The 27,112-nt window shown below is 36.7% G+C and overlaps 1 protein-coding gene across 5 annotated transcripts in view; it reads left to right on the forward strand.

Moving 5' to 3' along the window:
• Positions 1-27,112, forward strand: part of gria4b (glutamate receptor, ionotropic, AMPA 4b) — a 79,275-nt gene that overhangs the window by 46,077 nt on the left and 6,086 nt on the right. For 4 of the 5 annotated variants that reach the window (XM_042710840.1, XM_042710838.1, XM_042710841.1 and 1 more), the window contains exons 4-12: positions 2,781-2,965; positions 3,945-3,998; positions 4,486-4,644; positions 7,871-8,038; positions 10,009-10,113; positions 12,078-12,188; positions 15,027-15,233; positions 16,227-16,600; positions 24,779-24,977. In XM_042710840.1, the coding sequence (XP_042566774.1) occupies positions 2,781-2,965; positions 3,945-3,998; positions 4,486-4,644; positions 7,871-8,038; positions 10,009-10,113; positions 12,078-12,188; positions 15,027-15,233; positions 16,227-16,600; positions 24,779-24,977 (1,562 nt within the window). Of the gene's footprint in view, positions 1-2,780; positions 2,966-3,944; positions 3,999-4,485; positions 4,645-7,870; positions 8,039-10,008; positions 10,114-12,077; positions 12,189-12,793; positions 13,615-15,026; positions 15,234-16,226; positions 16,601-24,778; positions 24,978-27,112 lie in introns of those variants that run through there. The other variant, XM_042710842.1, reaches the window with a different exon arrangement.

A 27,112-nucleotide genomic window follows, 5' to 3' on the forward strand; every position in this document is an offset into this window, starting at 1 on the left:
AATACAAAGAGAAATGCAAAGAAAAAACGCTCTTGGTGAACATTCTGCCCCCCTCACTTTTGAAACGATTGTGACAAATGGCAGAAGATATTCAGGGTATAATTTTATGTGTACTACCAGTTGGCCAATATTAGTGCTTTGGAGCTCTTGAAAAGCACAGATTTTGTCCTGATGGCCCTTGTTTAGACTACTGGCTGAGCTGCTTTAGACTCAGTGTGCTGTGAGAGCCTCTGAGCAGATACAATCTGAGCGGGATGTGGACATGATGAATGGGTTAGTGTAAAAGGTTGGCACTTCACTGCATTGTCATGGTCTGTTCTCCATTCCTTCTCTCTCTCTATATATATATATGTCTACCACACACACACACACACACACACACACACACACAGGGCTGCTTCCCCCTGCTGGGCTGGATTGAAAATGAAAGGGAGGATTCTGGCACCTCTAATGCTGATTCTGGTTCTGGTTGGTTCCTGCACATACATGGATATTCACATATGCACATGACACCCCAAGCTACTGATTTACCAGCTATTAATCAGAGCTGGATTCCCTACTTGTGGGGGGGGCAGAGGCTGTGATTTGAAATAGATGGCAGATGAATTTTAGCGCTGAGTTAGTGGTCGATACTGCAGGCTTCTGCAGATATTGAGAGTGTAGAGCAGGTTTAGTATGTGCAGTTGAGCACATTTGCTTGTGAATGTGGATGTATTCAGCCTATTTGACTGATTGCTGTTTGTTTAACACACTGGCATGTTAACAGTTCAATATCAGCCATTATGTACAGAGCTTTGATATGTTAATTCATAGCTATTTATGTTACACGTATCCTGAGATGAGAGCACCATCATTGGTAAACACTGTGGTTGCTCAACCAGCATTTAAAGTATAATGTTTCTGTAGCTCAACTGGTATGAGCATGATGCTAGAAATACCAAGGTTGTGGATTTGATTTTCACACATGCCGATAAAACACGTACCGTGAAATGTAATGGATAAAAGCTTCTGTCAATTGCATAAATGAATTTAATGCACAGTTTTAACATTTCTTTTTGCTTGCCTGCAATATCTGGGTTAATGACATTCCACTCATTTATTTGTCTTTTTATCTGTCAATTTCTTTAGAGCTACTTTCATAAAATATATTTTTTTTTAATTTCTCAATATAAAGTCATTTTCTGTTACAATAAATTTATTTATTTATTATTAACTACTGTCTTCTCTATTACCATAAAAAATACATTTAAAAAAACATTCTCGGAAAATTATTAATTGTCATAATTTACTCACAGAACAAAGTAAGTCATACAAGTTTGGAACAACATGATGGTTTGTAATGACATAATGTAAATTTTTTAATGAATTATGTCTTTGAGATTGAGTGTATCTTTTGTATGTATACAGTGTTTAAGGAAATATGTTTATATATATATATATATATATATATATATATATATATATATATATATATATATATATTAGGGCTGCACAATTAATCAAATATCTAATCGTGATTACAATTATGAATGCCACAATTACGTAATCGTTCAAAGCGGCAATTAATCGTTCAAAGTCCACTTTTGTTATTCTCCATGCTTAAGATATGTTTTTTTCTTTCTACATTATCTTAAGGGTTTTTCCCATTATTTTAATTTTAGTTTCAGTATAAAATTATAATACCATTCATATTTTTACTTTTTTATAATTTAAAGAAGAAACCAATCCGATGTATAGTTGACATTTGAGGCTTAATACTATAGAAAAGCACAAAAAGTTTTTCAGTTAGAGTGTTTTATACTTGTTTATTTTGTTAAATCCGGCATGCAGTTGCATCAAACAATGGTATAAACATTATTCAATGTAAATTGTGATAATTGTAATTAAGAATCGCAATTACAATTTCAAGGGAATAATCGATTTTTGTCATAATCGTGCAGCCCTAATACAGTACATATATATATTCTTTTTTTTTATGGACACTCCTATGTCATCCATCTAGACAGACCCATACACAAGCACAAATTAATCCCCATTTGGTGAACAGACACAGCACCCGATTGAGCAAAAGGGTTGCCAGATCAAGCACAGGTTAATCCATTAAATAGTGGAGCCGAGAGAGCTGCGTTGCCAAATTCTGATTGTGACCATAAGGGTCCGTTTTACAGGGACATCTGCTCATCCTGGAGTCAAGTGGGCCTCAGAGACTCCAAGTGCCTATTTCAAACAGCTAGATTAACATATCCAACACCAGCCCTGTCTGATTAGTACAAGCAGCACTGAGGCCAGTAGCTAGAATCACAAGCGCCGTAATGAAGCTCTCAGGAAGCCTCAAACACATCTTGGAGAAGGTGACAAAAAGCAGCTCTTTCTGTCTTCCAATTTAACCGACACGTGTATCGCTGCATGATGATGGGTCCTATTTTAAGGATGCAGGAGATTAGGTTCATGCAGCCGAAGAGATATGATGTATTTGTCAATTTCTCTGTGTACTGTTGAGGCTTCTGAGACTGTAAGCTTTGTGGGGATTGAGGCCTAAAATGAGCCCGCATGAAAGGACGGGAGGTTCATATCAGTGCCCTATGATCTGTGCCATGTGATTGCTCACAGGCCTGCAGTTGCAGATGAGAGAGTACCGCACTGGTGCAGGAATGACTCACTGACGATGCCACAAATCACATTCTTTCGGAATAAATGAGAGCTGTGGCTCAATGGTTCAAGTCTTCGGTGGTTTGATACACACGCTGATCAAATGCCTCGCTGTCTCTTTTTTGTCATAGGGTATTCCATACTGCAGGCTATCATGGAAAAGGCGGGCCAGAACAGTTGGCAGGTCAGCGCCATATGTGTCGAGAACTTTAATGATGCCAGTTACCGGCAGCTTCTCGAAGACCTGGACCGCAGGCAGGAAAAGACGTTTGTTATAGACCTGGAGGCAGAGAGACTGAACAACATGCTGGAACAGGTGAGATAAGAGGATGTTGTCAAGTCAATATAAAAAGCAATGCAAAATGCAATAAATTACTTAATAAAACAGTTCTGAATAGAAAAAAAAATAATCTATTATAAATATATATATATATTTATATATATATATATATATATATATATATATATATATATATATATATATATATATATATATATATATATATATATATATATATATATATATATATATATTTAATTTCCTTTTTACTTTATATAATTATGGTGGACAGATGTATTTTCACAAAAACAACAAAAAATAAAATAATAATAATAAATTTTGATGAAAGTGTTTCTTATAGTGTTTGTGTTTGTGAAAGTGTTTCTTAATATGTATGAATTTTATCTGTCTGTATCTCCTGAAATAACAGACATGGGTAGATATTCTAGACGTAGTTCTATTTTATTCAATTTTAAATGTGTGTTATGTATTAACACAAGGTACCATATAAAATACACATAGAAAATTATGTGACAGGGTCAAAAGTAATGCAACACCACACCCAGAATGGTTAAAAATGTTTTTAAAGGTCTATAAACTGTACTGTACACTGTGCATCAGGATTAACTAAACAGAATTAAATATGCACAAGCACAAGGTCCTGAGGGAACAAAGAACAGATTTCCTCAAGTAATTCAGTTGCAGAAACGACACATTAGAAGGGCGTATTTCTTTATTCCCTGCAAACTTATCCCTTGATATTTCCTTTTGCAACATTTTGTAGCTGTCAAAATTATTTTAAGATGTTCTTGCTGGCATTTGCTTCAATATTCCTCAAATTACAAAGCAGTATGGGAAAAGGCAGCCTGTTTGATTAGAAATAATTAATAACAGCGGAATTCTGCTTTCCCAACGGCTTACAGCTCCTCTGTACATTCATATGCTGGGTAAATGCCGACAACTGTATTTGCTTTTAGGATTTGGCCTCACTGCAATGTCTGGTTTATCTCTGCAGATTGTGAGTGTCGGCAAGCATGTCAAAGGCTACCATTACATCATGGCAAATTTGGTGAGCTAAATTGTATTCCTTCATCGCCTTATTCTCCCTGTCAGCTTGTCCTCCTTTCATATTCTGTTTTATCTCTTACTTTCTACATATTCCTCTCCACTCCACTGGTCTCTCTCTTTCTCTCTCTAGTTGTCTCGGCCTCTCTGTCTCCTGCCCTCCCTCGTTCTTTTTCTTTCTTAATCCTCGCTTTTCTTTAAGCAAGATACGTCAATTTGAGAGACTAATTCGTATTCCAGTGTGAGCGGTGGTGACAGTGTTTTAATGATGCTGAGAGCTGCAGAGCATGCTCTCTCTCCCTGCTCTCTAGCTGTGCACGGAATTGGCTCACAGAGGCGGGCTGGATATGAATGTTTGTGGAATTTCTCTTATCGTAGCACTGCATTGCCAACTACGTTTTAATAATCTCTCTCTCCCTCTCTCTCTCTCTCTCTCTCTCTCTCTCTCTCTCTCTGTATTTCTTACTCTTTCCACTTCTTTGCTCTGGCAGGGTTTTAAGGACATCAATCTGGAGCGTTTCATGCATGGGGGAGCCAATGTGACAGGCTTTCAGCTGGTGGACTTCAGCAATCCCATGGTTATTAAACTCATGCAGCGATGGAACAAGCTGGACCAGCGCGAGTATCCCGGCTCTGACGCTCCTCCCAAGGTACCATTGCTTGGCCCGGTCTAGTGTGGAACCCCTTTGAAGTCAGATACATAATGCATAAAATGCAAATGCATAAACGTCCTGTTTGAGTCTATCCAGCCACTCTGCGAAAACTCCCAAATCTCACAACTTTATTTCAAAGGAGTACAAAGACATTTTTTTCGATCATAACTTCTGGAGAAAAATGCTGAATGAAAATTAAGCTCTCTAAAGCGCATGTGTGGACCACCACTCTATCAAATGGAGTATACTTTGGAAGGCTATTCTGAGCTTAAGGCAGAAAGTTTTAATGTCCATTTTGGATGAATGGGTGAGCGTAAGGAAGGAAGGAGCATTTTGTGGAAGGAAGGAAGGAAGGAAGAATGAATGGAAGGATAGATAAAAGAAAAAAAGATGGATAGAAGGATGGATGTTGGTGGTTGCGTTTGTGGAATGAATGCAGAAATGATGGATGGAAGGAGAGATGAAGGAAGAAAGAAAGGATGAATGGATTGAAGGAAAAGTTGATAGAATAAGGAAAGAAAGATGAATAGATAGAATTGGAAAGAGTAATAATGATGTGCATTACGCACAGTGTTCACAAGAAATATGAATTTCACTTGTTTTATACCAGAACTGGAATATGTGTCAAAGACAGAAGCTGTGCCGATGTATTAAAGTGAGACATTGTTCTTACATAGAAACACTGTAATAAACTGTATCACTTCTACCCATATTATACACCTACATTATCATAAGCTGTTTCATTCATCCTCGTCTCACCAGACGAATCCTGCTAGTGATTTGATATGCCTGTTCATGTCTGCATCGTGAAAGCAAGGTATTTGTTGATCCGTTTTTACTGGGACTGGCTTTCCCCTTGGGGCCCGATGAGGATGACATTCTTTGGAGGGCGGTTGCATTGATCTCCGCCCGATGATGCGCTGCAGGAATGGAAATCCCTTTGGCATGGCCTGAGGGGACATCGCTTTACCAGACGGCTGCTCCTCACTGCACACCACTGGCCAGAGCAGGATGCTGGGGAGGGACACCAGCAGACTAGCAAGCGGGGTGTAAATAAGATGCTGTGGTCCAACCATGTCAACACATGCACGGATCCACATATACACTCTCATAGACTCGCTCTGTGGTATTTTGACTAGGCTGCTCTGTCTTTCATCCCAAATACTTTAAGCTACAGTACTCCTATAAGCCCTTCTCAGACAGCAGCACGACTGACACCGCAAAACCTCATAAAATCTCCGAGCTGTTAGCCTTTCCTGCTGAGGCTATCGGAAGAGTCCCGAAGGCACCGTCTAGTGAGGACACACCTTCTCCAGGGATCAATCCGTGTGTTTTTAGGGCTTAGGGGAGCACAGGGCATTAGCCAGAGTGATTCAGCTGCAGCTATTGCAGTACTTCCTTTCTGTCCTCCAGGAGTCAAAAGATAGTCCTGTTATCACTGATAGTTAATGTTGGGCCACGAAACAATAGTAAACTAAATATACATCACCTTAAGCAATAGTACACTCAAAAATTAAAATCCTGTAATTATTTAATTTGTAATTCTTTTAATACTTTTATTCAGCTAGGATACATTCAGTTAATCAAATTTGACCATAAAGACATTTATTATGTTTCAAAGTAAATGCTGTTCTTTTGAACTTTCTATTATTCAAAGAATTACAAAAACAATTATTATGGTTTCTACATAAATATTAGGCTGCGCAATTATTTTCAGCAAGATTTCTAAAGAATCATGTGACACTGAAGACTGGCTGGGAAAAAAAAAATCAGCTTTGCCATCTCAGGATTCAATTTTAAACTATATGAGAAACAGAAAACCCTTATATAAATTGCAATAATATTTTACAATATTACTGTTTTTCTGTATTTTTAAAACTTACCCCAAAAATCTGAATGGAAGGGTACATGCATTCAGAAAAAAACACAACAGCATTCAGGTTTGACATGACATGAGGGTAAATAAATAATGACAGAAATGTTTTTTTTTTTTTTTATTGAACTATCCCTTTAAATACATTCTTCAATCTCCTGTTATCTCTCTATCTCTCTATTTCAAACTTGCTCTGTCATTCTATCTCATTCCCTGTATGCCATTGTAGCCCATGGGTCTTTCTTTGTGCTTTGTGTAGTGTTTGTAACGGTACAAAGAGTTCCAACTCTCACACTAGAGATCAGCTGATGGAATACCAAAAAAACGTCTCACAGCAAGGCCAGAGTGGCTTCTTTCAACCATCAACCATCAAACAAGCAAGACAGTCTGAATGCACAGTGTTTTTTTTTTCCTTTAATAGTGTGCATGTATGTACATTCGGCCCAGGTGACCTCGTCTGACTCATTTTGATGAAACAAACCACATCATACTCTCTAAAACAGCAATAAGAAACACAACAGCAGATAAAAAAGCAAGGGCACGGAGCATCAGGCCTCTAAAGGACATGCGCATGTTTCCTTTGGTAAAAATACAGCGCGTTGCCTGCAGTGATTCATTCCATGCTGCTTTATCTCAGCGAGACAGAGAGAAAGAGCACAAGCCACTTATTGGTGCAATCAGGGCAGCCACCGATAGCAGCTGACCGGCCCTCCCCCCACTCCCACCCACCAGAGACTGAACTGGAAGCGCCTCACAGCTACTATGTCAGAACTCACTGATTTCTCATGCTCTGTCTGCTCCTAATATGTGCAATGACAAGCAAGTGCGAGTCGCTGCTCTCCTCTTTTTCTCTTGCTGTTTTTGGTTTGTCCCTTCCTTTCTATTTTCATTTTTTCTCCGTTTGTTGCAGCTGCAAAACACAGACCGCTTTTTCCCTATGACTTCACTTGGATGTTCTCTGCTCATGAGGACGTCAACCCTTACAAATGGCATTCATTAATGTAAACCTAATGTAGTCAGGTTGATTGGCTCATGTTAAATAAACAGCATTTTGGTGTAGTACAGACACTGAAGTGAATATACAAAGCCCATATAAATAACATTAGGAGTAATTGATTCTGGTTGGTCAATTCAAATGTTTTTGAAAGAAATCTCTTCTACTTACCAAGGTTGCATTTAAAATACAGTAATATTATAAATATAATTTTGAATTGAATTAACAGATAAATGCTGTAAAGCGCATTGATACCTAATGTACTAGCTAAGTAATGTTCACAAATTAAACCTTCAAAACACCATTAAAGCATTATTGTATATATTGACCTTTCCATGACCCTCTTGTTTCTGTAGTACACTTCCGCTCTGACATATGATGGAGTGATGGTGATGGCAGAAGCCTTCAGGAACCTCCGCAGACAGAAGGTGGACATTTCCCGCAGGGGCAACGCCGGAGACTGCCTGGCCAACCCTGCTGCCCCCTGGAACCAGGGCATCGACATGGAGCGCACACTCAAACAGGTCACATGCACAGATGAGCAAATGCAGGCTTTATGAGATGGGAAAGAAGTGCTTTGTGCAGAGTTTCAATGGGAGTAAGACTGGCAGCAGAAATAAATGTCTAATACAAAAAACAAGTCTGTGAGGTGACAAAGGACTGATGCTGAACAGAACAGAAATCAACGATCTGAAAAATGCAAAATAGCCAAATTTGAACTGTTGGAAGGTAGAAAATGACAGGGGAGATGAAAAGGTGTGAAAGAGAGAACCAAAACAGGAGAGAGTGGCAGAAAACAAGACAGATAGAGACACAGTGAGAGCAGGAAGGGGGGGGGAGTCCAACTGTTCTCAGACCCCAACAACCCACCTCACAAACAAATATATAAAAATACATTGATTAACATTCAGTAGGGGTTGCACGACTACTGATTTCTGCTAGTCGATTACTTATTTAAAAAATACTCAAGTTAATCGACTACTCGTGGTTCATGCTACTGTAAATGAATAGACATTAAATAGTTTTTATCAATAAACGTTTATTAATTAACTAATTAATTAATAGAATAATGCAACAATTACATAACATACATTAACTGTCAAAACTTTATAATTATGACATTACATATTTTAATTTTCATGTAACCATGTATCTGTAACATTCACAAAATTATTAGTATCTGTTTTCAGATAAAACCATGTGTCGTAGCCTACAGTTACTTGATAAGACCATTATGACTATCTTTTTTTCCCGTAGTTATCACTGAAACAATATGCTGAGTTAAAGTAAAATAATTATTTATTTCTAAAAATAAATTAATAATATAAGCAGAGATGTCATGACAAACGTTTAGTGATCATTTGAACACGACTCAATGAATTCAAGGCGTGCATTTTCATTATGCAGAATTCTCTAAGCGAGTCTTTTTGAACTTACTAAACAAATGTGCGTGTGCCACGCAAACCAGCAAAAAATAAAGAAGCAAACATAGAAAATGTATCTGCGTCTAAGTTGATTATTAGCCTAGTTTTAAGAGAGAGAACTGGGTTTGGTTTTGGAGAGACTGAGAGACTGAGGCGCGCAACCATTCATTCTGTTTGATTGGTACGGCGCGCTGTGTTTTAATATTCCATTCATTCATGTATCATTTCGTAGCGCCTGATAGAACGGTTTAAATCATTGATGTCTTTTAATGATATATTACAAATAATAGAGGTGTGTGATGTATTATTATAGGTGATTGATTTCCTCTTGCCAAGCTCTGATTTCTGAGAGATGCAGGGGAAAGTGAGAGGCAACATCAATGCGAGAGTGGGCTGATTGATTGTAAATACTTTCAAACAAACCAAAAAAACGACTAGTGGTTAAAGTTTTCGATCACTTGACTACTCGACTAGTCTATGTAACCCCTAACATTCAGTAACACTTAATATTTACAGTACTATGTAAATACTGGCACACTAATCTAAAAAACAGCGCTTATATGCATCAGTAATCAGGACGTGCCTGTCAAACATGTAAAAATACTATAAATAACTAAATCATGAGTGTTTTATAAGAAATGAAATTATTAATTGCTTTTAATTATACACAGATAGATAAGAAATACATTTTAGTTTATCTCTCCCACATTTAACATGCTCTGCTGCTGCAGCGCTAAAAGAGACCAGGCAGAATTTATGATCCTCTTGTATATTTATACTAAGTCCTGATGCAGACTCAACAGTTATAGTATAATGTTGCTGATGATTTGGCTCCACTGTATATCGCTTGCAATGGTTTTCAGATTTTTAGATTTTTATTTATGTTTAAAAGGATTTTCTGTCTATTTTAGATGGAGCCCTGTTTAAGAAACACTGGTTTGGGCTAATACTTTCAGAAGAAAGTGATGTTAAAGTTCAAGAAAGAAAGTGAATGTGTAAATGAAAGTGTTTTGAGGTGCTTTGCACTGGTCGGATAAACTGTAATTACATTGTTAATCACTGCAATCCAGGTGCGTCTCCAAGGATTAACAGGAAATGTCCAGTTCGACCACTACGGGCGCAGAGTCAACTACACTATGGATGTTTTCGAATTAAAAAGTAACGGCCCTAGAAGGGTAAGAAGTCATTCTTATATCAAGCATTGGTAGTTCTTCCACTTTGATATTGTATGTCTGACTTAAAAAGTGCTTGTCTGGGTGTTTTCTGTCTACATTTATCTTTGATTCTGAGAAAGCATAATCATGCTTTGCTTTTGGTTTGTCTCTCTACATCTGTCGAGTGTCATTTCGGTGTAATTCATTGTCTTTCTTGATGTGCTTAACGCTCTGTGCTTCACTTGATGCAGCTGTTTCTGCGAGAACAATCCCTGGAGACCCTGATGAGTCTTTATTATTTTATAGTCAGCGTTTTCTTTTGTACATGTTACATCTTGTAAGTCTCTTACAGAACTTCACCACCGCATTCCCATTTCATGCATATATGGATCTCTTGGTGAAAATCGTGTTTTACAGCCATTTTATCTGCTTTATAAACCCATATGAATCATTAAGACTCACACAAATGATGGATAATAATTTTTACAGCAACGGTCGTTATTTCTACTCTGGCACCAAAGCATCCACAAAATATTTCCTGTGAGACAGTGTCCTCTGTTTCTCTACCCACGTTAGCTGACGGAGCGAGTGGGCTATTTGACAAGCAGGCTCTGACCGTCATGCCCCTGTGGGAAATCAAATGAATAAATCTGTTCAAATTATATTTAGCTAAGAAACAGTCTCAGTGTGAGGGATATAAAAATGAGAGAGGGGATTTATAGTCGTTTAGCAAATAGTCAACATTTTAACCTATTAAATTAAATCATTTTACTAATTTATTGCTTTTTTTTTGTTTGTTTTCATAGTTAATTGCAACCTGATGTACAGATTTAAAATAATGCACAAAGTTTGACCTTGGATGGTCTGGTGGTTTTATTAGCAGAGTTATGTATGTACCACAAAGTCTTGTGTCACACACCTTCTTCTAAAGTTATAAGGAGCTCTCTGCCTCTGGTGTGCTTCATGGAGTATGGAGCAGTGAACCAGGGTGAAGAGAAAAGGAGGAGGAGGGAAGCACAGGAATGAGCCGCCAGGGTTTGTCACTCATTTATCAGCCGCTCGCGAGCCCCGCTTTAGGCGGATGCTGGAGCCTGGCTCTTTTTTTCTCCCATTCATCTGGGGCTCGTAAGGACACGGGCACATGCCACTGCTCGCGTCTCCTCAGCACGACAGTTTATCATCCCACAGCAAAATGTTGGGTTAGGGTTAGTGTCCTCTGTGACCGTGTGTTCTTAAACCACACAAAATAACAACATTCCTCTTTAGCAACTACACAAACACTCACAAATTTAGCAATGTTTGAAATAAGACTCTAAAAATCTATCAGTCGAAGACACTATGCACTTATTTTGAAGATACTCTACCATTCAAAAGTTTGTGTCGGTAAGATTTATAAATGTTTTTGAAAAGTCTTGTGCTCAGCAAGGCTGCATTTATTTGATTAACAGTAATATTGAGAAATATTATTACAATAAAAAAAGGTTTATATTTTTATGTTTTCAAATGTAGTTTATGTATGATTGAAAAGCTGAATTTTCAGAAGCCATTGATCCAGCCAAGAAACATTTGTTCTTATTATTGTCAGTGCTGAAAACTATTATAAATATCTTTATTGTCACTTCCAAGTAGTAAGTATTAAAAAAAAAAAAAAACATTCTGATCCTATGTACTTTCTCTGAAACAAGTACTTTCTCAAAAACAAGTCCAGAACAAAAAATAAACGAAAAAAGAAAGTCACTTGTCGATCCAATCCCATATGACTTACTTTCTTCTGTGAAACACAAAAGAAGATATTTTAAATGCATAAGTTGAATGTGAATGGTATGGACAAGGTGTCAGTTGAAGAATGAATAGTTTAGCCCGGTTTAGAGATAAAAATAATTTCTGCACATTTACACACATTTACCCATAAGGGCAAGCTTGCACATAATAACTTGCTCTCAGATGGGTCTGGAGTCTCATTCTCGTCCTTGTCCCATCTCCAGATTGGATATTGGAATGATGCTGATAAGTTGGTTCTGACCCAGGATCAAGCCTTGCTTCCCAATGAAACATCTGGCATGGAGAACAGAACCGTGATTGTAACGACTATCATGGTGAGTAGCAGCATTTCCTGAGATTTTATTTGACACATTTTACAATTAAATAAATTATGGTGTTTATCCTTCATCTGAAAGCTTCTATATACCAAGAGACCCTCTCATACACATGATGAAAAAATAAAAAATTTCTCAATGGCGATGAATTTCTTCATATCTTGCACACACAAAGATTCCGATCTGCAAACACTGCAGAAATTCACAGCTGTGCCGTGCTTGTTCATCAAATTGCATTTTCTCTCTGTGTGACCTGTCAGTCATACTGCTGTCCATTCAGACAACCCAGATGTTTTTACATGTGCTGAATTACGTGTGTGAATACGCTGTGTGCATCATCCGCCTTTCTCACGTACTGTCAAAGTTACCAGAACTGGTGTCTTGGACTCTTTGTATTTTGTTTTGTTCATTTTGTCAGCTGTAAAATTTAAATAAACACAAAAACATCATGATAAATACACAATTTCCTAAAAACCTAAAAACTTAAAACACAAAAATACACATATATGCACTGATTCAAGGATGTAATGGATGGTCAGACACATATTTGCTAAATGCTAAGGTTTTGGAGTGTCGCACCTGAAGCCAAATCCTCCTCTTTTCAGCCCCTGGTGAGGAACCCCTTATTAAGAAACTGAACAGCTGATGGACTCCGCAGAGGTGAAATCAAGCGCTTACTGAAGCTCGGACAGACAGAGAGACAAATCAGAACTGAGGGCAAAAACATGGATGCTTCTACCTGAGCCAAAATAAAGCCACAATGAGAAATCAAGCCATGGACGAAGACAAAGACAAGCTCTAATAAGCAACTCAATCATGAATGGAGAAGACCTGTAGTGTTTCCAGAATTGGAAAACTGGATGGATTCATGGAAGCCAAACAAAGTCTTTATTTTAGCATTTATATCATGTGTATCGCAAACAGAAGGACCAGGTTTTTATAGCATGCAGGTTTTGTATATATAGTATACTGTATATCAATTCATCATTACTTCCCCTTTGCATTCATTAAGACATCTCAAAGAATATCTCATTTTCCCATTATGCTCTATACTTTTTTACATTTTAAAGGGACAGTTCACTCAAAAAAGGGGGGGGGGGGTAGTTGTTGCTGATGTTCCCAAACTTGTATGACTTTCTTCTGTGGAACACAAAAACGTTTTGAAGAATGTTCATGCTGCTCATTTTCCATACAATGAAGGTGGATGGGGACCAAAAAAGTACCATGAAAGCATCATAGAAGCAATCCAAATTACTTGTGCTGACGTCTTCTGATATTATAGAATGAATTTTGTATTCAATACTATCTCTATTCAATTCAGCTATTCATATTCAATGGGAAATCTTGGTTGGTCACCATTCACTTTCATTATGGAAAAGAGCAGCTTGGACATAAAATGAAGATGGATAGAGAATAGAGCAAAACAAAAAAAAAAACAAATAAAACTAAATCTAAAATCACCTTCAATCACTTTAAAAGAGCAGAAAAGACAATCCTGCACATTCTTGCTGTCCTAACTATCTCCTTTTGTGTTCCACGGTAGAAAGTCAGTCATGGGTTTCAAAACTCAGATGGTGTGTAAATTGGTTCCATTTTGGGTGAATTATCCCTTTAAGTTTAGAGGCTGTGAGCAATGAAGAATTTTTGTGTGCTGTTTGTAAGAACATGATTTTGCATGACTGCCTATACACCACCTCATGACGCAAGAGTACAGACCACCCCCGCTTGAGCCTTTACCTGCTACAAATGCTTAGATCCTTTCTATTTATTTATTTATTTATTGCGGTTTTCACCTGAAGAAAAACACTGACCAGGAACAACACCGCCCTGTGCTTGTAAAAAAAGATTTAAGGAGAAGGTTGCTTTCTCATACATCAAACAAATTTGAGATGAAACGGATCTTTCGTTGACATTCAGTGTGGAGAGCTCTATTTGCTGTGTGTGAAGTATTTAATTCTCCCTACTGGGCTTTCTGCCTTTCATCATTTTAGGCCAGCCATATGGCTTAGAAAATATTTGTAAAAGGGAAGCAGGTTTTCAGTATTTTTATGTAAATGTTCTGCCATCAGCTTGCAAGTAAAACATTTTATTTGCAGCTGTATAGCACCTGTATTGTGTTAGAAATTGTTTGTTATGATAGTACATCAAACTGATGATGGGGGTGGGTGGGATGGGGGACCGTTTGTGTTTGCGGTGTGGCTTTTTCCTGCACAAATGTTCCTTTTTGTCATCTGAACTGTAATGCTTCAGTAATGCTTCAGTGATCAATTTAAAAGTTAGGAGCACATTTCTGTGTCATTGTGTGTGATGGGTTTGCAAAAGCAGTTTGCTGTTCAAATGTTTGATAAAAGCATGCAATTGTAATAAATTGTGGTCGTGAATTTTATGGGTCAGTTATCATTGCTTTGAATCATGTACACTACATAGTGCATATTTTGTGTGCTTCATGTTATATTTTAATGCATGTATGAACTCTTTGTTATGGTTTCATACATACACAACTTCAAAAAAATTAAAACCAAATATAAAATACTTAAAATCCTTGGTTTTTATTTGTTATAATAATGAATAAATTTTCAAAACAAAATAAAACAAAAGCAATATTTTCTTATTGCTAGAATCAGCCACAGGCTCACATAATGACTTTAATTATCTTTAATACTGCTTTTAAAACATTTTATTCATCTATAACTCTGCAATACATCATTTTTAGACTATAGAATACAAATATTAAAATGTGACAACATGGCTAAGTTTAAAGCACTTTAAACATTTTACTTGTTTATAAAAGTGGGACATGTTGGCCATTGAAAGTACTTCATTGTTTTGTTCATTCAGGAAGGGCCGTATGTAATGCTGAAGAAGAACTGGGAGATGTATGAGGGGAACGAGCAATATGAGGGATACTGCGTGGATCTGGCATATGAAATCGCTAAACACATCGGTTTCAAGTATAAGATCTCCATCGTGCCTGATGGAAAGTATGGAGCTCGGGACCCAGAGACAAAGATCTGGAACGGGATGGTTGGGGAGCTGGTGTACGGGGTAAATTATTTTCCTCTTTCTTTTTGCGATGTCCTGACCTATGCATGAGATTTATAGATGTTTCTGTATGTTTACAGGGCACAGAGTTGATTTTTGTTTTAATCAGTCGGTATTTTCAACTCCATGAGTATGAATAATTCAGCAAAATGAAGGAACAAGATTGTAACCTTAATGACTTATTCAATACAAAAATGGAAAGCTTTCAGAGGCTGATATCTTCAAGAAAATCCTCATTTTAAAATTCAATATAAAATTCTAGATCAATAGACTGAAAAAGATAAAAAATAAGAAAGACAAACCAGCCTTTCAGAGGCTGATGTTTATTAACGAGCACTGCATACAGTACAGACAGTGCTTGTCATCTTGTAGATTTTTGCTGAGCACCAGAAAACACACAGCCCAAAACTTTTTTTCTTCCTCTTGAAAGTGTCAGGCAGTTATGAGAAACTTTAATTTCTTTTTTTGGATTAGTCTTGCACAGCCCTGCCGAGTTCTAAAGTGTCACTAAGTCACCAACAATAATCTAGTTTTTGGATTTACCATGCAGCAAAATGTGCAGCCCGACTTTAGACTCTACAGTTTTTTTCTGTCTTTTGCTGTAAGCATCAATCATTCTCTCTTCATTCACTACATTAACCATCTCACCCAAACCCCAATATTAAGCCTCTTAAACCTCATTGATTAACTCCTTGGATTTTTTGGCATTAATATGCAAAGCCTTGTTCAATTAGAGATGTTATAATATAGGATGTGCGGAGAGGTGGGAGTTTATGCTTTATTTTCTCTTTTTATTCACTCTTTTCTCCTCTAAGTAATATCGTCAAATATAAGATCTCAGCTTTGAATTAAAATATTTAGTGTTAGCTTATCCAATCAAATGGCTCAGTTAATAAACTTAGCAAAGTCATAGCAATCATATTTCTAATAAATAAAATTAATATAAAAATATTAAATAAGATGATTGATATAAAACATTCTTTTCTGTTGTTCTAGAAAGCGGAAATCGCTGTGGCCCCATTGACTATCACTTTGGTCCGGGAGGAGGTCATTGACTTCTCGAAACCCTTCATGAGTTTGGGCATCTCCATCATGATCAAGAAGCCCCAGAAATCCAAACCGGGCGTCTTCTCCTTCCTGGATCCGCTGGCCTACGAGATCTGGATGTGCATTGTGTTCGCCTACATAGGCGTGAGCGTGGTGCTCTTCCTGGTCAGCCGCTTCAGCCCGTACGAGTGGCACACCGAGGAGCCCGAGGAGGGCACTGACGGTCTGCCTTGTGACCAGCCCCCCAATGAGTTTGGGATCTTCAACAGTCTCTGGTTCTCCCTTGGAGCCTTCATGCAGCAGGGTTGCGACATCTCTCCCAGGTCAGTAAACTCAAACCACCACTAGAAAAATAGAGGAAAAAAAATGAATATTACAGTGGGAATTAATACAGTTAATGTCTCTGATATGGTAATATCTGCTGATACCTGAAATAGAGTCACTGCAGTAGTTTCCATAGTGATTTGATGATGAGTCTGAATTAAAGAACACGGAGGAGCAGCCAAGTGGGAGAACCTACATTAACACTCGCTGTTTATTCATTGTATCTGCTTTGAATCTTTGGAACAACCAGTCACAACCATCACTAAGAATGTTTACATGCACAGATTTTTGAAGTCTTCATATATACACTACCGTTCAAAAGTGATACTGAAGAGTGGAAAAATGGCTGCTGAAAATTCAGCTTCGCCATCACAGGAATAAATTACATTTTAAAATGCATTAAAATAGAAAATACCGCCCCTAAAACTTTGAACAGTAGTGTAATCAAAAAAAAAACACAAAAAAAAAAAAACCTCACCTAAAACAAAAATTACAACAGTATACATGACAATATTTAAAAGATTAAATACAATTTGCAGGTAATCTCTGTCTTTCGTTTCGCATGCACAACGCTGAGGCCAGTTGTAGTCCATAAATGCTGAACAAAGATGAGCTTTATTCATACTAAAAATAAATGTAAAAGACAAGCTTTATTCATATTATATAGATACGTTAGTCCAAATGGTAAAAAATTTTGTGATTTCAGTCAGATTACAGTTTTTTCATTACAAATTATTGTTGTGGTCCAACTGAAATTGAATGGAGTGCATGTAAACATACTTACCGATATGGTCGTATTCCATTTGTATGTAGCAAATGTCAGTCGTAAAGGAGCGGTTCACCCAAAAAAAAAAAAAAATTTTATATACAAAACAAGTTTAAACATCACCTTTATCTTTTTTCTTTTTTAAACCATTTCCCAAAACAATAACATACTTACATACAAAAGACAAAAGAAATCAAATATACCTTTAACGTTCCACACAATAAATAAACCCAAAACATCACGAAAACAATAAATGATGACAGAATTTTAATTTTTTGGGCGAATTATCCCTTGAACAATTTTTACTCTGTATTTACGTAATACATCACACTTTGTCTCACCGGTTCCTCAGTAAGTAACTGAGATTTCATTCAACTTTGCACCTTGATGAATTTTACCATCAGTGAAGCAAGTGGGGGGTCCAGTGGAACAGTCTGATCGCTCTTTGTCCCATTTGATGTCCACACATCGCCCGTCTGTCCTGCCGGCTATAGTTCTCACAGGAAATATGCTAGTCATCCATTGTTACTATGTGTGGCAGTTTGTTTTTGTTATTTGTCTCTTACTCTTTTCGTCGCCTGCGGGTTTAACATCAGGCTCGCCGCAGCGCCGGCTCTCGCTCGCACCCCCACCCGCCCTCTCTTTTCTCTGTGTAATAAGCACCTGCATGACCACGATAGAGCTCTTTAAGAAGTGTTATCAAGAGAAGAGAGAAAAAACAGGCTTTATTTTTCAGCCCCCACCAGATAAGAAATCACTCATGACAGGCCAAGGGGAAGAGAAGAGCAGTAAAAAGCACAGCACATGGCAGAAGACAGCAGGTACCTAGAGAGCCGTCAAAATCATAGCGTCTATCTCTTCTGCTCTATAGCCTGAACATCACAGCGCTATAGAGGGCCTATGGTTTTGATTTGGATTAAGAGGACCCATTTAGGAGTTATAAGAATCATGCTTTCATCGTTTTTGCATATAACTAATAAAGATTCATGAGTTGGATAGGAGCCAATGATAAATGATGGAAAAAGAGGGAAAAAACACTTCCATTCATTCTCTTTAGTACATGCCATTAATTCTCTTTAGTCAGCATGTGCCTTTACCTCAATGTTCTTGATTTAGACAAGATGACGCAGTTGCACAGCAGCGTTACCCGGGTGTCGGTACTTGTCCTTTCCTCCTCCTCCTCCTCTTCCCTGTCTAATAGCCTACTGATTATTCATATGTGCAGATTTGCTTTCTTTTTCTTATGCACTTGATAGTTATATGCATATTTAACAGCTGAAGTGTGTAATTTTTCAACATTAAAATACTTTCTCTTTTCTCACAGGACTCTGATTTATTTCATATTAATTTTCACATTCCATTTTCTTGGAGCATAGTGGAGCCAAACCCATTTGTCACAAGGCAGATCATAGTCTAAGACAGGGTTTTTTTTACTGGTGTCCATGAGATTTCCAGGGAGTCATAAAGCAGATGTTTGAGAGAAAATAAAAATATTGTGCAATTTAGATTTTTATGCGTTTTAACAGTAAGAAATTCAAGCCAAATCTGCACATATATTTGTGGGAAAAAAGATTTAGTTTTTACACACAACCAACCTTCATGCAAAATAAAAAATACACACATTAAACTACATAAAAATTAAATCATCTCTACTTTATACAAATTAAAACATTAAATCATCTTATCACCTTCATAGTATCACATTTATGCATTTTATCACACAGTATTAATGAGTCTTTATACAGGAAAGTAATAGTTATTATTATTAGTAGTAGTAGCAGCATTATTTTTGGAATAGAATAATACCAGTAAGTAAAATATTAAATTTTACAATCATCACAGTCTGAAGAATAATATTGTTTTTATTTCTTTCTGAATTAGTAATAAGATACTAATAATTATTGTTATTATATAATAATAATAATAATTGTAGTTGTTGTACAGTTGAATGGCAAACCAATTCAAATTTGAGATCATCATATTGTCTTTTTAATTTCCTACTTAATATTTTCCTCATACATTATTAATAAATCTTTATACAGGAAAATATATTTTATTTTTACATTTTAGTAAGGAGAACATTAAAAAAAAGTTCTGTCAACGGGGAGACTTGATTTCAGGCCTCTGTTTATGATGTTATTATTTTTATTGGTGCAGAAATTACACACTTCAACTTTGATTGCACAGTTTGAGCTTGAACCTCCATCGAAATATTGATTCATAAACACAGCACTTCAGACTGAGACATAGATTTTTTTGTCATTTTGAGTCATCTTATTTTAATACATTTCTTACAGTCAAGATACATATAATTAATTCAGTTTTCATTCAGCACCACTCTTTTCCACGTGTCCTCCTTGTTCACAGTTTCCACAGCGAGTAAAACAGTTTGTAAGGAAGATGATTGATGAGGATGATGTGGGAATGATGGGGTATGAAAATGCTGAGGGCGTTTTGTGTGATGGGGCCGGACAGGGTCATAACTCTTGCCTGTTTTCCCTGTCGTGTTTTTGGCTCAGGCGGGCTGGCAGGTGTCATCAGCAGACAGGTAGAGCAGCTTCCTGAGCCTCAGAAACAGCCAGCATCTGGCATGTGCGCTATTGCAGTGATTTTGTAGTTGTAATGCATGTGGGCAGCGAACCCTTTCAGACATGGGAAGATTAAAAAAAACTCATTTTCAGATTCAAACACACACAGCCTCAGTTAATGAAGCCTCTTAAAATTGCATCACAGGACAAGCAGGGAATTAAAATATGCTAATGATAGTCATAGGTTCGGTATGTGGGATGTGAGATTGTGTCGCAACTCAAAAACCGCGTTGCAGCCCTTATATAAAACCTTTCGATAAGCCTTTTCTTGAAGTGTCAAGTCCTTGAAGTGCTTCACTTGCACTGACTGGGTAATAATTATTCAAGTTTGTGTGAAGCTGATGAATATTTTCAAGAATCCTTGGGTAATTTTAACTGGATATAAAGAGGATGGAATGTATGGAAAATTGATAAAAAAAAAAAGCTAGGATTTTCTTTTTGTTCTCTACACCTATGACAGCATTTCATCTCTTGTTATACAAACTTGTTTTTTTTTCTGGTATGTCAAAGAATAATTTTCATTTTCTTTTGCCTTCTTTGTCTCTGTCCACCCCCACCCCCTCTCTTGCTTTCTTCTTCTGCCCCTACTTTTGTATTTTATGGTCGATCTTGCTCCAATAATTGCCTCTATTTACTGACTTCTTTTATTCCTCAGATGGCTTGGAAATGATTGTAGGGCTAGGAGGAGAGAGAGATCATGGGAGTGATGTAAGGATATGATTGACTGTAGCAGTGACGGAAATGAGAGAAAGGAGATTACGCTAAAGCAGAGGAAGCTTTGCCCCAGGTTTTTTTCATGCCAAAATGATCATTCCAGCCCACAAAACATTTATCTACATAAGACACTCTAGGATAAAAGTTGATACCCTCGAACTGTAATTTCCTTTTTAGATTTATGACCATACACAGATGAAACGCATCCCCAAAATAGCATGCGTTATGTGCTGCACATGACTAATATGACTTGTTTTCCACTGAAGTAATGCCATCTGACCTTATCAAATAAGATAACTTACTTTTGTATTATATCATTTATTTGCAGACAAGTACAGCTGAAAACCTCTCTTTTCCCCATGTTGGAAGCAATTGTGCACATGACATGCATTGTTCTAGACTAGAGTGTCATTCATACCTATCACATACATATTTATTTACAAACAAAAAAAAATGCAATAATTTAAATTGTGAATCCAGTCAAGCTGGTTATTTGTAGTGGACGGAAATAACAATTTGGCTGTTGTCTCAGAGCAGCGGTAGATTTCTCTTCCCTTGAACTCACAGGTGCAGCTGTCCTAAATTTTGTTGTTGTCATGGCAATCAGCATGAGTCTTGTTTTCTGTTTTGTTGTGCATTAAAATAAAAAGGACAGCTGTTAAGACATTTTTTGTCAAAAATGGAACAGAGAGATGCGTTGTTTCCTGTGGTTTTGATTCTTGTGTAAATACACTCATTCTGCATTAAAATGTAATGACATGAAACTTTGAGTGATGTTGCTTAGGGGCTTTCAGACTGGGGTCAGAGGACGCCCAGGGAATCGCGAGTGGGTGCTTGGAGGTCTATGGAAATTATGGAAAAGAAAAAGATTTTACAAAGGGTTTTTTGAGGATAGTATTATATAACAGGAATATTAAAATTAAATATTATGATGTTTGGATTACATTTGCTGATACAGTGTAAATGGGTTGTTGTACATGAAAATATAACCACTACCAAGTTTGGTCAGTAATATATATATATATACATTTAAAATAAATTAATACTTTTAGTCAACAAGGATACATTAAATTCCTCAAAATGAATACTTTTCTTTTGAAAAAAATTATTTGCACTTGAAGAAAATAATTTAATAAATTGATTTATATAATAAATTATATATTATAATATTTATAACTATATAAAATTTTACAAATTTATTAATTCTTAAAAAATAAATCTTATGCTCAACAAATATTTTGTAATGTTTTTGAAAGAAATCTTATGCTCAACAAATGCTGCATTTACAGTAATATTTTAACCAATAAAAATATAAACAATAAAAATAAAAATATTCTAAAATGTCATTTATAATATATTATAAAATCAAAATCAATTACATTATTATTCAAAATCTCAATATTCAGCAGCCATTAGATTAGTCTTCAGTGTTACATGATGCTTCAAAAATAATTCTCAAATGATTTGGTCCTCAAATAATATTTATTCATATTATCAGTGTTGAAAAAAGCTTAATATTTTTGTGGCAGTGTGGTTTTTTAAAATTTTTTAGGAAGTGAGTCCCTGACAAGTGGATCATCATATTCAAGGATTCTTGACATCACAACTTTTTAATATTTCTGATTTATTGCCTATAGGCTTTATGTCAATGCAAACTATGTAATGGGAATAAACACTTGATCACTTCCGATGTAAAACAACAACCTTACAGCGTAATCCAATTAGTTATGTTTCATAATAAATAACATGTTAATGTTCATTTAATGTTCAGGCCATACTGAGACATCCAGGTATTTGAAGACGCCACATGCTGTATCTGACATGCCAAGAGATTGCTGCCAAATAGGAATGAATTTATTTCTAATGGGCTAATGTAAGAGCTTGCTTTTTTTATTTTTCCAATTTGATCAGTAATGTGGAGTGTGATTGTGAATGACTCTAGTCTCACGCATGGCGAAATTGATTTGCAGGTATTAAATCTTAATCAGAGCAGTCGAGAGGAAGCCATGAATAAATAAAATGCCGGAGGCTCACTGTGGCTGCGGGTAGTGACCTTTGCATTTATATACAGCATGTCAAGGTCTCTCCATTCCTTTCTTTCTCTGCGTCTCACTCCCCTTCTAACATACCACAACCTAATATATACCCCCAAATGCACTAACATTTCAGAATGTAATTTAAATTCACCAAACATTCTCTCGCTCAAATACACACATGCTGATGTGTCCTTCTCAATGGGAAATCTGCATAAAAGTGGCGTAGTGAGTAATGCGCAGGGTTTCACTGACAGTAGCACATCCCATTTCACAGCTCTAATGGCACAGCTTTGATAATGAGCTGCTTTGAGGGATACGCCGGTGATAGTTTGCTTATTTTGTTATTGTGTGTATGTGTGAAATCTACAGAGACAGTGTGATTCTTATCACTGAGCTGTGATTAGAGGATCTGTTTTACAAGAAATGACATTATGAGGACCAGAGAGAATTCCTGTTTTTTCATGGATCATATGTCTTTATGAATGATACTGTATGCCAAGCGGCAGAGCAGTGGAGCGGCCCGAGGGGTGACTCACTGGTTTCGTGTCCACTCAATTTAGGCTCTTATTAAATTGGCTTTGTCTCATGAAGTCAAATCAATTAACCACAGTTAGCGCGAGCCCCGGCGCATCTGATCCTCAAACGTCACCGGGCAAGAATGGTGCGTCTGCATGCAACTTAGAGTTTAACAGCGGATTTCAAGTCACACAGTGTACTCTGCTTCAAACTTCAGGTTGGTGACGGCCCGCTTTGAGTCCATTCCTAAAAGCTAATTATGTTAACCACTGCGTCTTAATACAGAAATGTTTCCTTGAAGGACAGGCCTGCATAAATTGGCAATGCTCGTTTTGCACTGCCATCCTGTAAACTGATTTGCATAAGGGGTGAGGTGAGAATTTAAACAGTGTTGGGTTTTAGCACTTCGCCCCCTTCGTTGTTGACGTCCCTGCCGGCCCACTCTAAATAGCCAATCTGTCTTCATGGCAACCAGTCCGAGAGATCTCCCTCTAAGAGTGGAGGAGACCCTCACCTACACAGAGTCAACTAAATGATCACTGCAGTGAAAGAATGTTTTGACGGGCTGTATTTTATATCGTATGTAATGTCATAAAGATCTACAGTATCTTCTGTAAGGTCACCATAGAGGAACTACCGCCTGTTTCCCTGAATTTAAAGGAAGAGTTCAGCAAAAAAAAAAAGAGAAAGATTTCAAGTCTTCTGAAGCAGCACAATACCTTTGTGATGAATAGATCATATTTTAAGTTGTTACTGAATTTGTCACCTATGGTGCAGGTTGGATGTTAATTAAAAGTCATTGATTCTTACTTGTCTCATGACCAAACTTATAGACTGTCATCATATGGAGAAGACCAATGTGAAGAATTTATTACCCTTTTGGCGCTTGAAGGATGTCACTATGAACTGTCATCCTATGGAGAAGATCAATGTTAAGAATATTCAAAAAGGTTTTCTTTTATAATATACAACTGTTCTATTCTAATATGCTAGTAATATGCACAAGAAACATTTTTATTATTATTAATGTTGAAAACAGTTGTGCCACATTTTTTGTGGAAAATGTGATGCATCTAATTTAAAGAAGGAAAAGAAGGAAAAACAGCATTTATTTAAAATAGAAATATTTTGTAGCATTGTAAATGTCTTTACTGTCACTTTTAGTCAATTTAATGCAGTCTTGCTGAATAAAAATATTAATTTATTTAAAGAAAAACTTACTGAACCCACAATTTTTAACTTTAGTTTACATGGAAATAAAACATCATACAGTTTTGAAACGGCATAATTGTTTGAGTTTTTGAATGAACAGTTCCTTTAAATTGTATTGATTATTTAATCATTTTGAAACAGTAATTCTGTTTAAACTGACAAAACACTTCTCTCCTTTTCTCCTCCTGCTTTCCTCAATACCTTCTCCCCCAATGTTTTCCTCCTTTACCCTTCTTTATCAATGTCAACGTTTCTTTCACTGCTCTCATTGCTGTCATTCACTACTCCTTCAAACCCTCCTTGCATGGTCATTTTCCTCTCCACTCTTTCTTTCCGGCGGTGTAGGTCTCTATCTGGACGCATCGTGGGTGGAGTGTGGTGGTTTTTCACCCTCATCATCATCTCCTCCTACACAGCCAACCTGGCTGCTTTCCTCACTGTGGAGAGGATGGTGTCACCCATTGAAAGCGCTGAGGACCTGGCCAAGCAGACAGACATTGCGTACGGTACTCTTGACTCAGGCTCCACCAAAGAGTTCTTCAGGGTGAGTGGCCGAAGCTAATGGATTGAGGGGAGGGCGCTGTGTTTTGTTAAGGGTGGGGTGGGGGAGGCTGAAAGGGAATGAATATTTTAAGTGCCGTATTAGTAGAAAAAAGAAATTCAGCAAAAACCCACAGATTAATAAATCTAACTAAGAAAATATGGCGTTAATTATAAAGTATACCAGGGTTCTCAGTCTTTTTTTGCTCTACAACTAATTTTTTAGGTTCTAGAATTATAACAACATTTAACTATATGCTTTAGGATCTCATATGCATAATCACAAAACTGGCTAATTATGAATTGCAACTTATGTTACTATTTTATAATGTACTTAAGTTCACTTTTGCATTAGATAATGTTGTATCCTACATTTGACATTTATTTTATTAAAAAAAGAATCATACACACACAGTATATATACAGTATTTATATAATATAATCAACTAAAACTGCACATTTTTAAATAGAAATATGCCTGTAGCCTATGACAAAAAAGTACACTTGAAAAAATTATACATTTTAACATTGTATTTTTATGTAAGAAATTATTTATAATAGTATATATATACTGTATGCTAATATATACAACAATTCAAAAGTTTGAGTTTGTTATAAAATTTTCAGGGTTTTTTGCTCATCAAACACCACATTTATTTTATCCAAAATCAAAAACAGGATGCCCCTACATCAGGTTTAATATGCATCTAAGGTCAGAAAACATTGTAATTTTCTCAGAATATACATTTAATATTAGAGTCATTTGCCAATGATTAGGAAATGATTCGTTTCAAGCAAGTTCGGAGCAAGCCCCTCCCTTCCTCAAGCCTACTCTGCTCTGATTGGTCAGCTGGCCAAACCTGTTGTGATTGGCACAGAGATGACTCCTTGAGCCTGTTAGCCAGCGCTACATTGACAAAGCACCTTTACATAAAACAATTAATATAATCAATCTGTTCTTATAATACATAAAGCTACAAAAACACTTTTGCAGCAAATCGTGCCCACAGCTAAAGTTTAGCTGCAAACTGTGAACACTAGGTGGATCGTTAGCCGAGTGCTAACATGACTAATGATGAAACAATACAGTTTGTAAACAGAAATATTCTACTTAATGTTTGAAGAACGACAGACAAAAGATGCTTGGTCTTGCTTCAGAAAAACAGTTGTATCACAGGAGCACAGCAAAAATCATTCATCTCTCCCGCAAATTAACCCTGTAACTATTTCACAATAAACAGCTATTTCACAATTATTATATAGTCTGTGTGCTACACTACATTCTTTATTATTAACACAAAGTAATTAGAACAACTGTCAGTCTACACCTTTGACATCTTAGGTTCACTGTGAATTTTAGAACTACTTCAGTAAGACAGTAAATATCGTTTACCTGAAACCTAAAGCTGCACTAGGTATACCCACATATTGGCCCAAAAAAATTATATTTTGAGCACAGCAATTGAAAATGTACACCTAACGTATCAATTAACTAATTATAGCTTGTTATCCAAATTAAGACAGATTAGAAGCCAAAGAAGATAAAAGTCCAGATTAGAGAAGGTTCTTGATAAAATGACAAGCACACAACAAAAGGCTTGAAAATTTCTGTGGTTCCAGAATGCGTTCTCAACATGATGTAAATGCACTAATAGCAAAAGGGTTTGTGGGTCATATCAGACTCTGTTTCGTATTTCGCGGGCAGGCGGGGATTATGCAAATGGTTACCCAGTGACAACACCCGGTAACAGGCAAAAATCTAATTAACGACTTCGTTAATAAGAACGTTTTCTCTCTTTTTAGAGAGTATCTTTATTTATCTGCGTGTTGTTTAAGTGTTTTGCATATTTTTATTAAGGATGCTCGATAGTTATTTGATGCTATACTGTAAAAATGGGGTGTGGTGACATTATTGTTACCAAGCCACCACCTTACGATCTCTACTGCGCAGACTCGGGCTCCAAATGACATCATTTTCAGGATCACATGATTTGCAGACTCATTCCAAACGAGCGGCCATACTGAGAATGTTTTGGCTTCACTTTTCTAATTGTGAAAGGAAGGGGAGATGCATCATCCATCTTTTTACAGTCTATGGTCTCAACCCCAAGGATGAGAACCTCTAAACTGTGATTTTAT

This window comes from Cyprinus carpio, chromosome A21 (assembly GCF_018340385.1).
Source record: "Cyprinus carpio isolate SPL01 chromosome A21, ASM1834038v1, whole genome shotgun sequence".
Classification (NCBI taxonomy): Eukaryota; Metazoa; Chordata; class Actinopteri; order Cypriniformes; family Cyprinidae; genus Cyprinus; species Cyprinus carpio.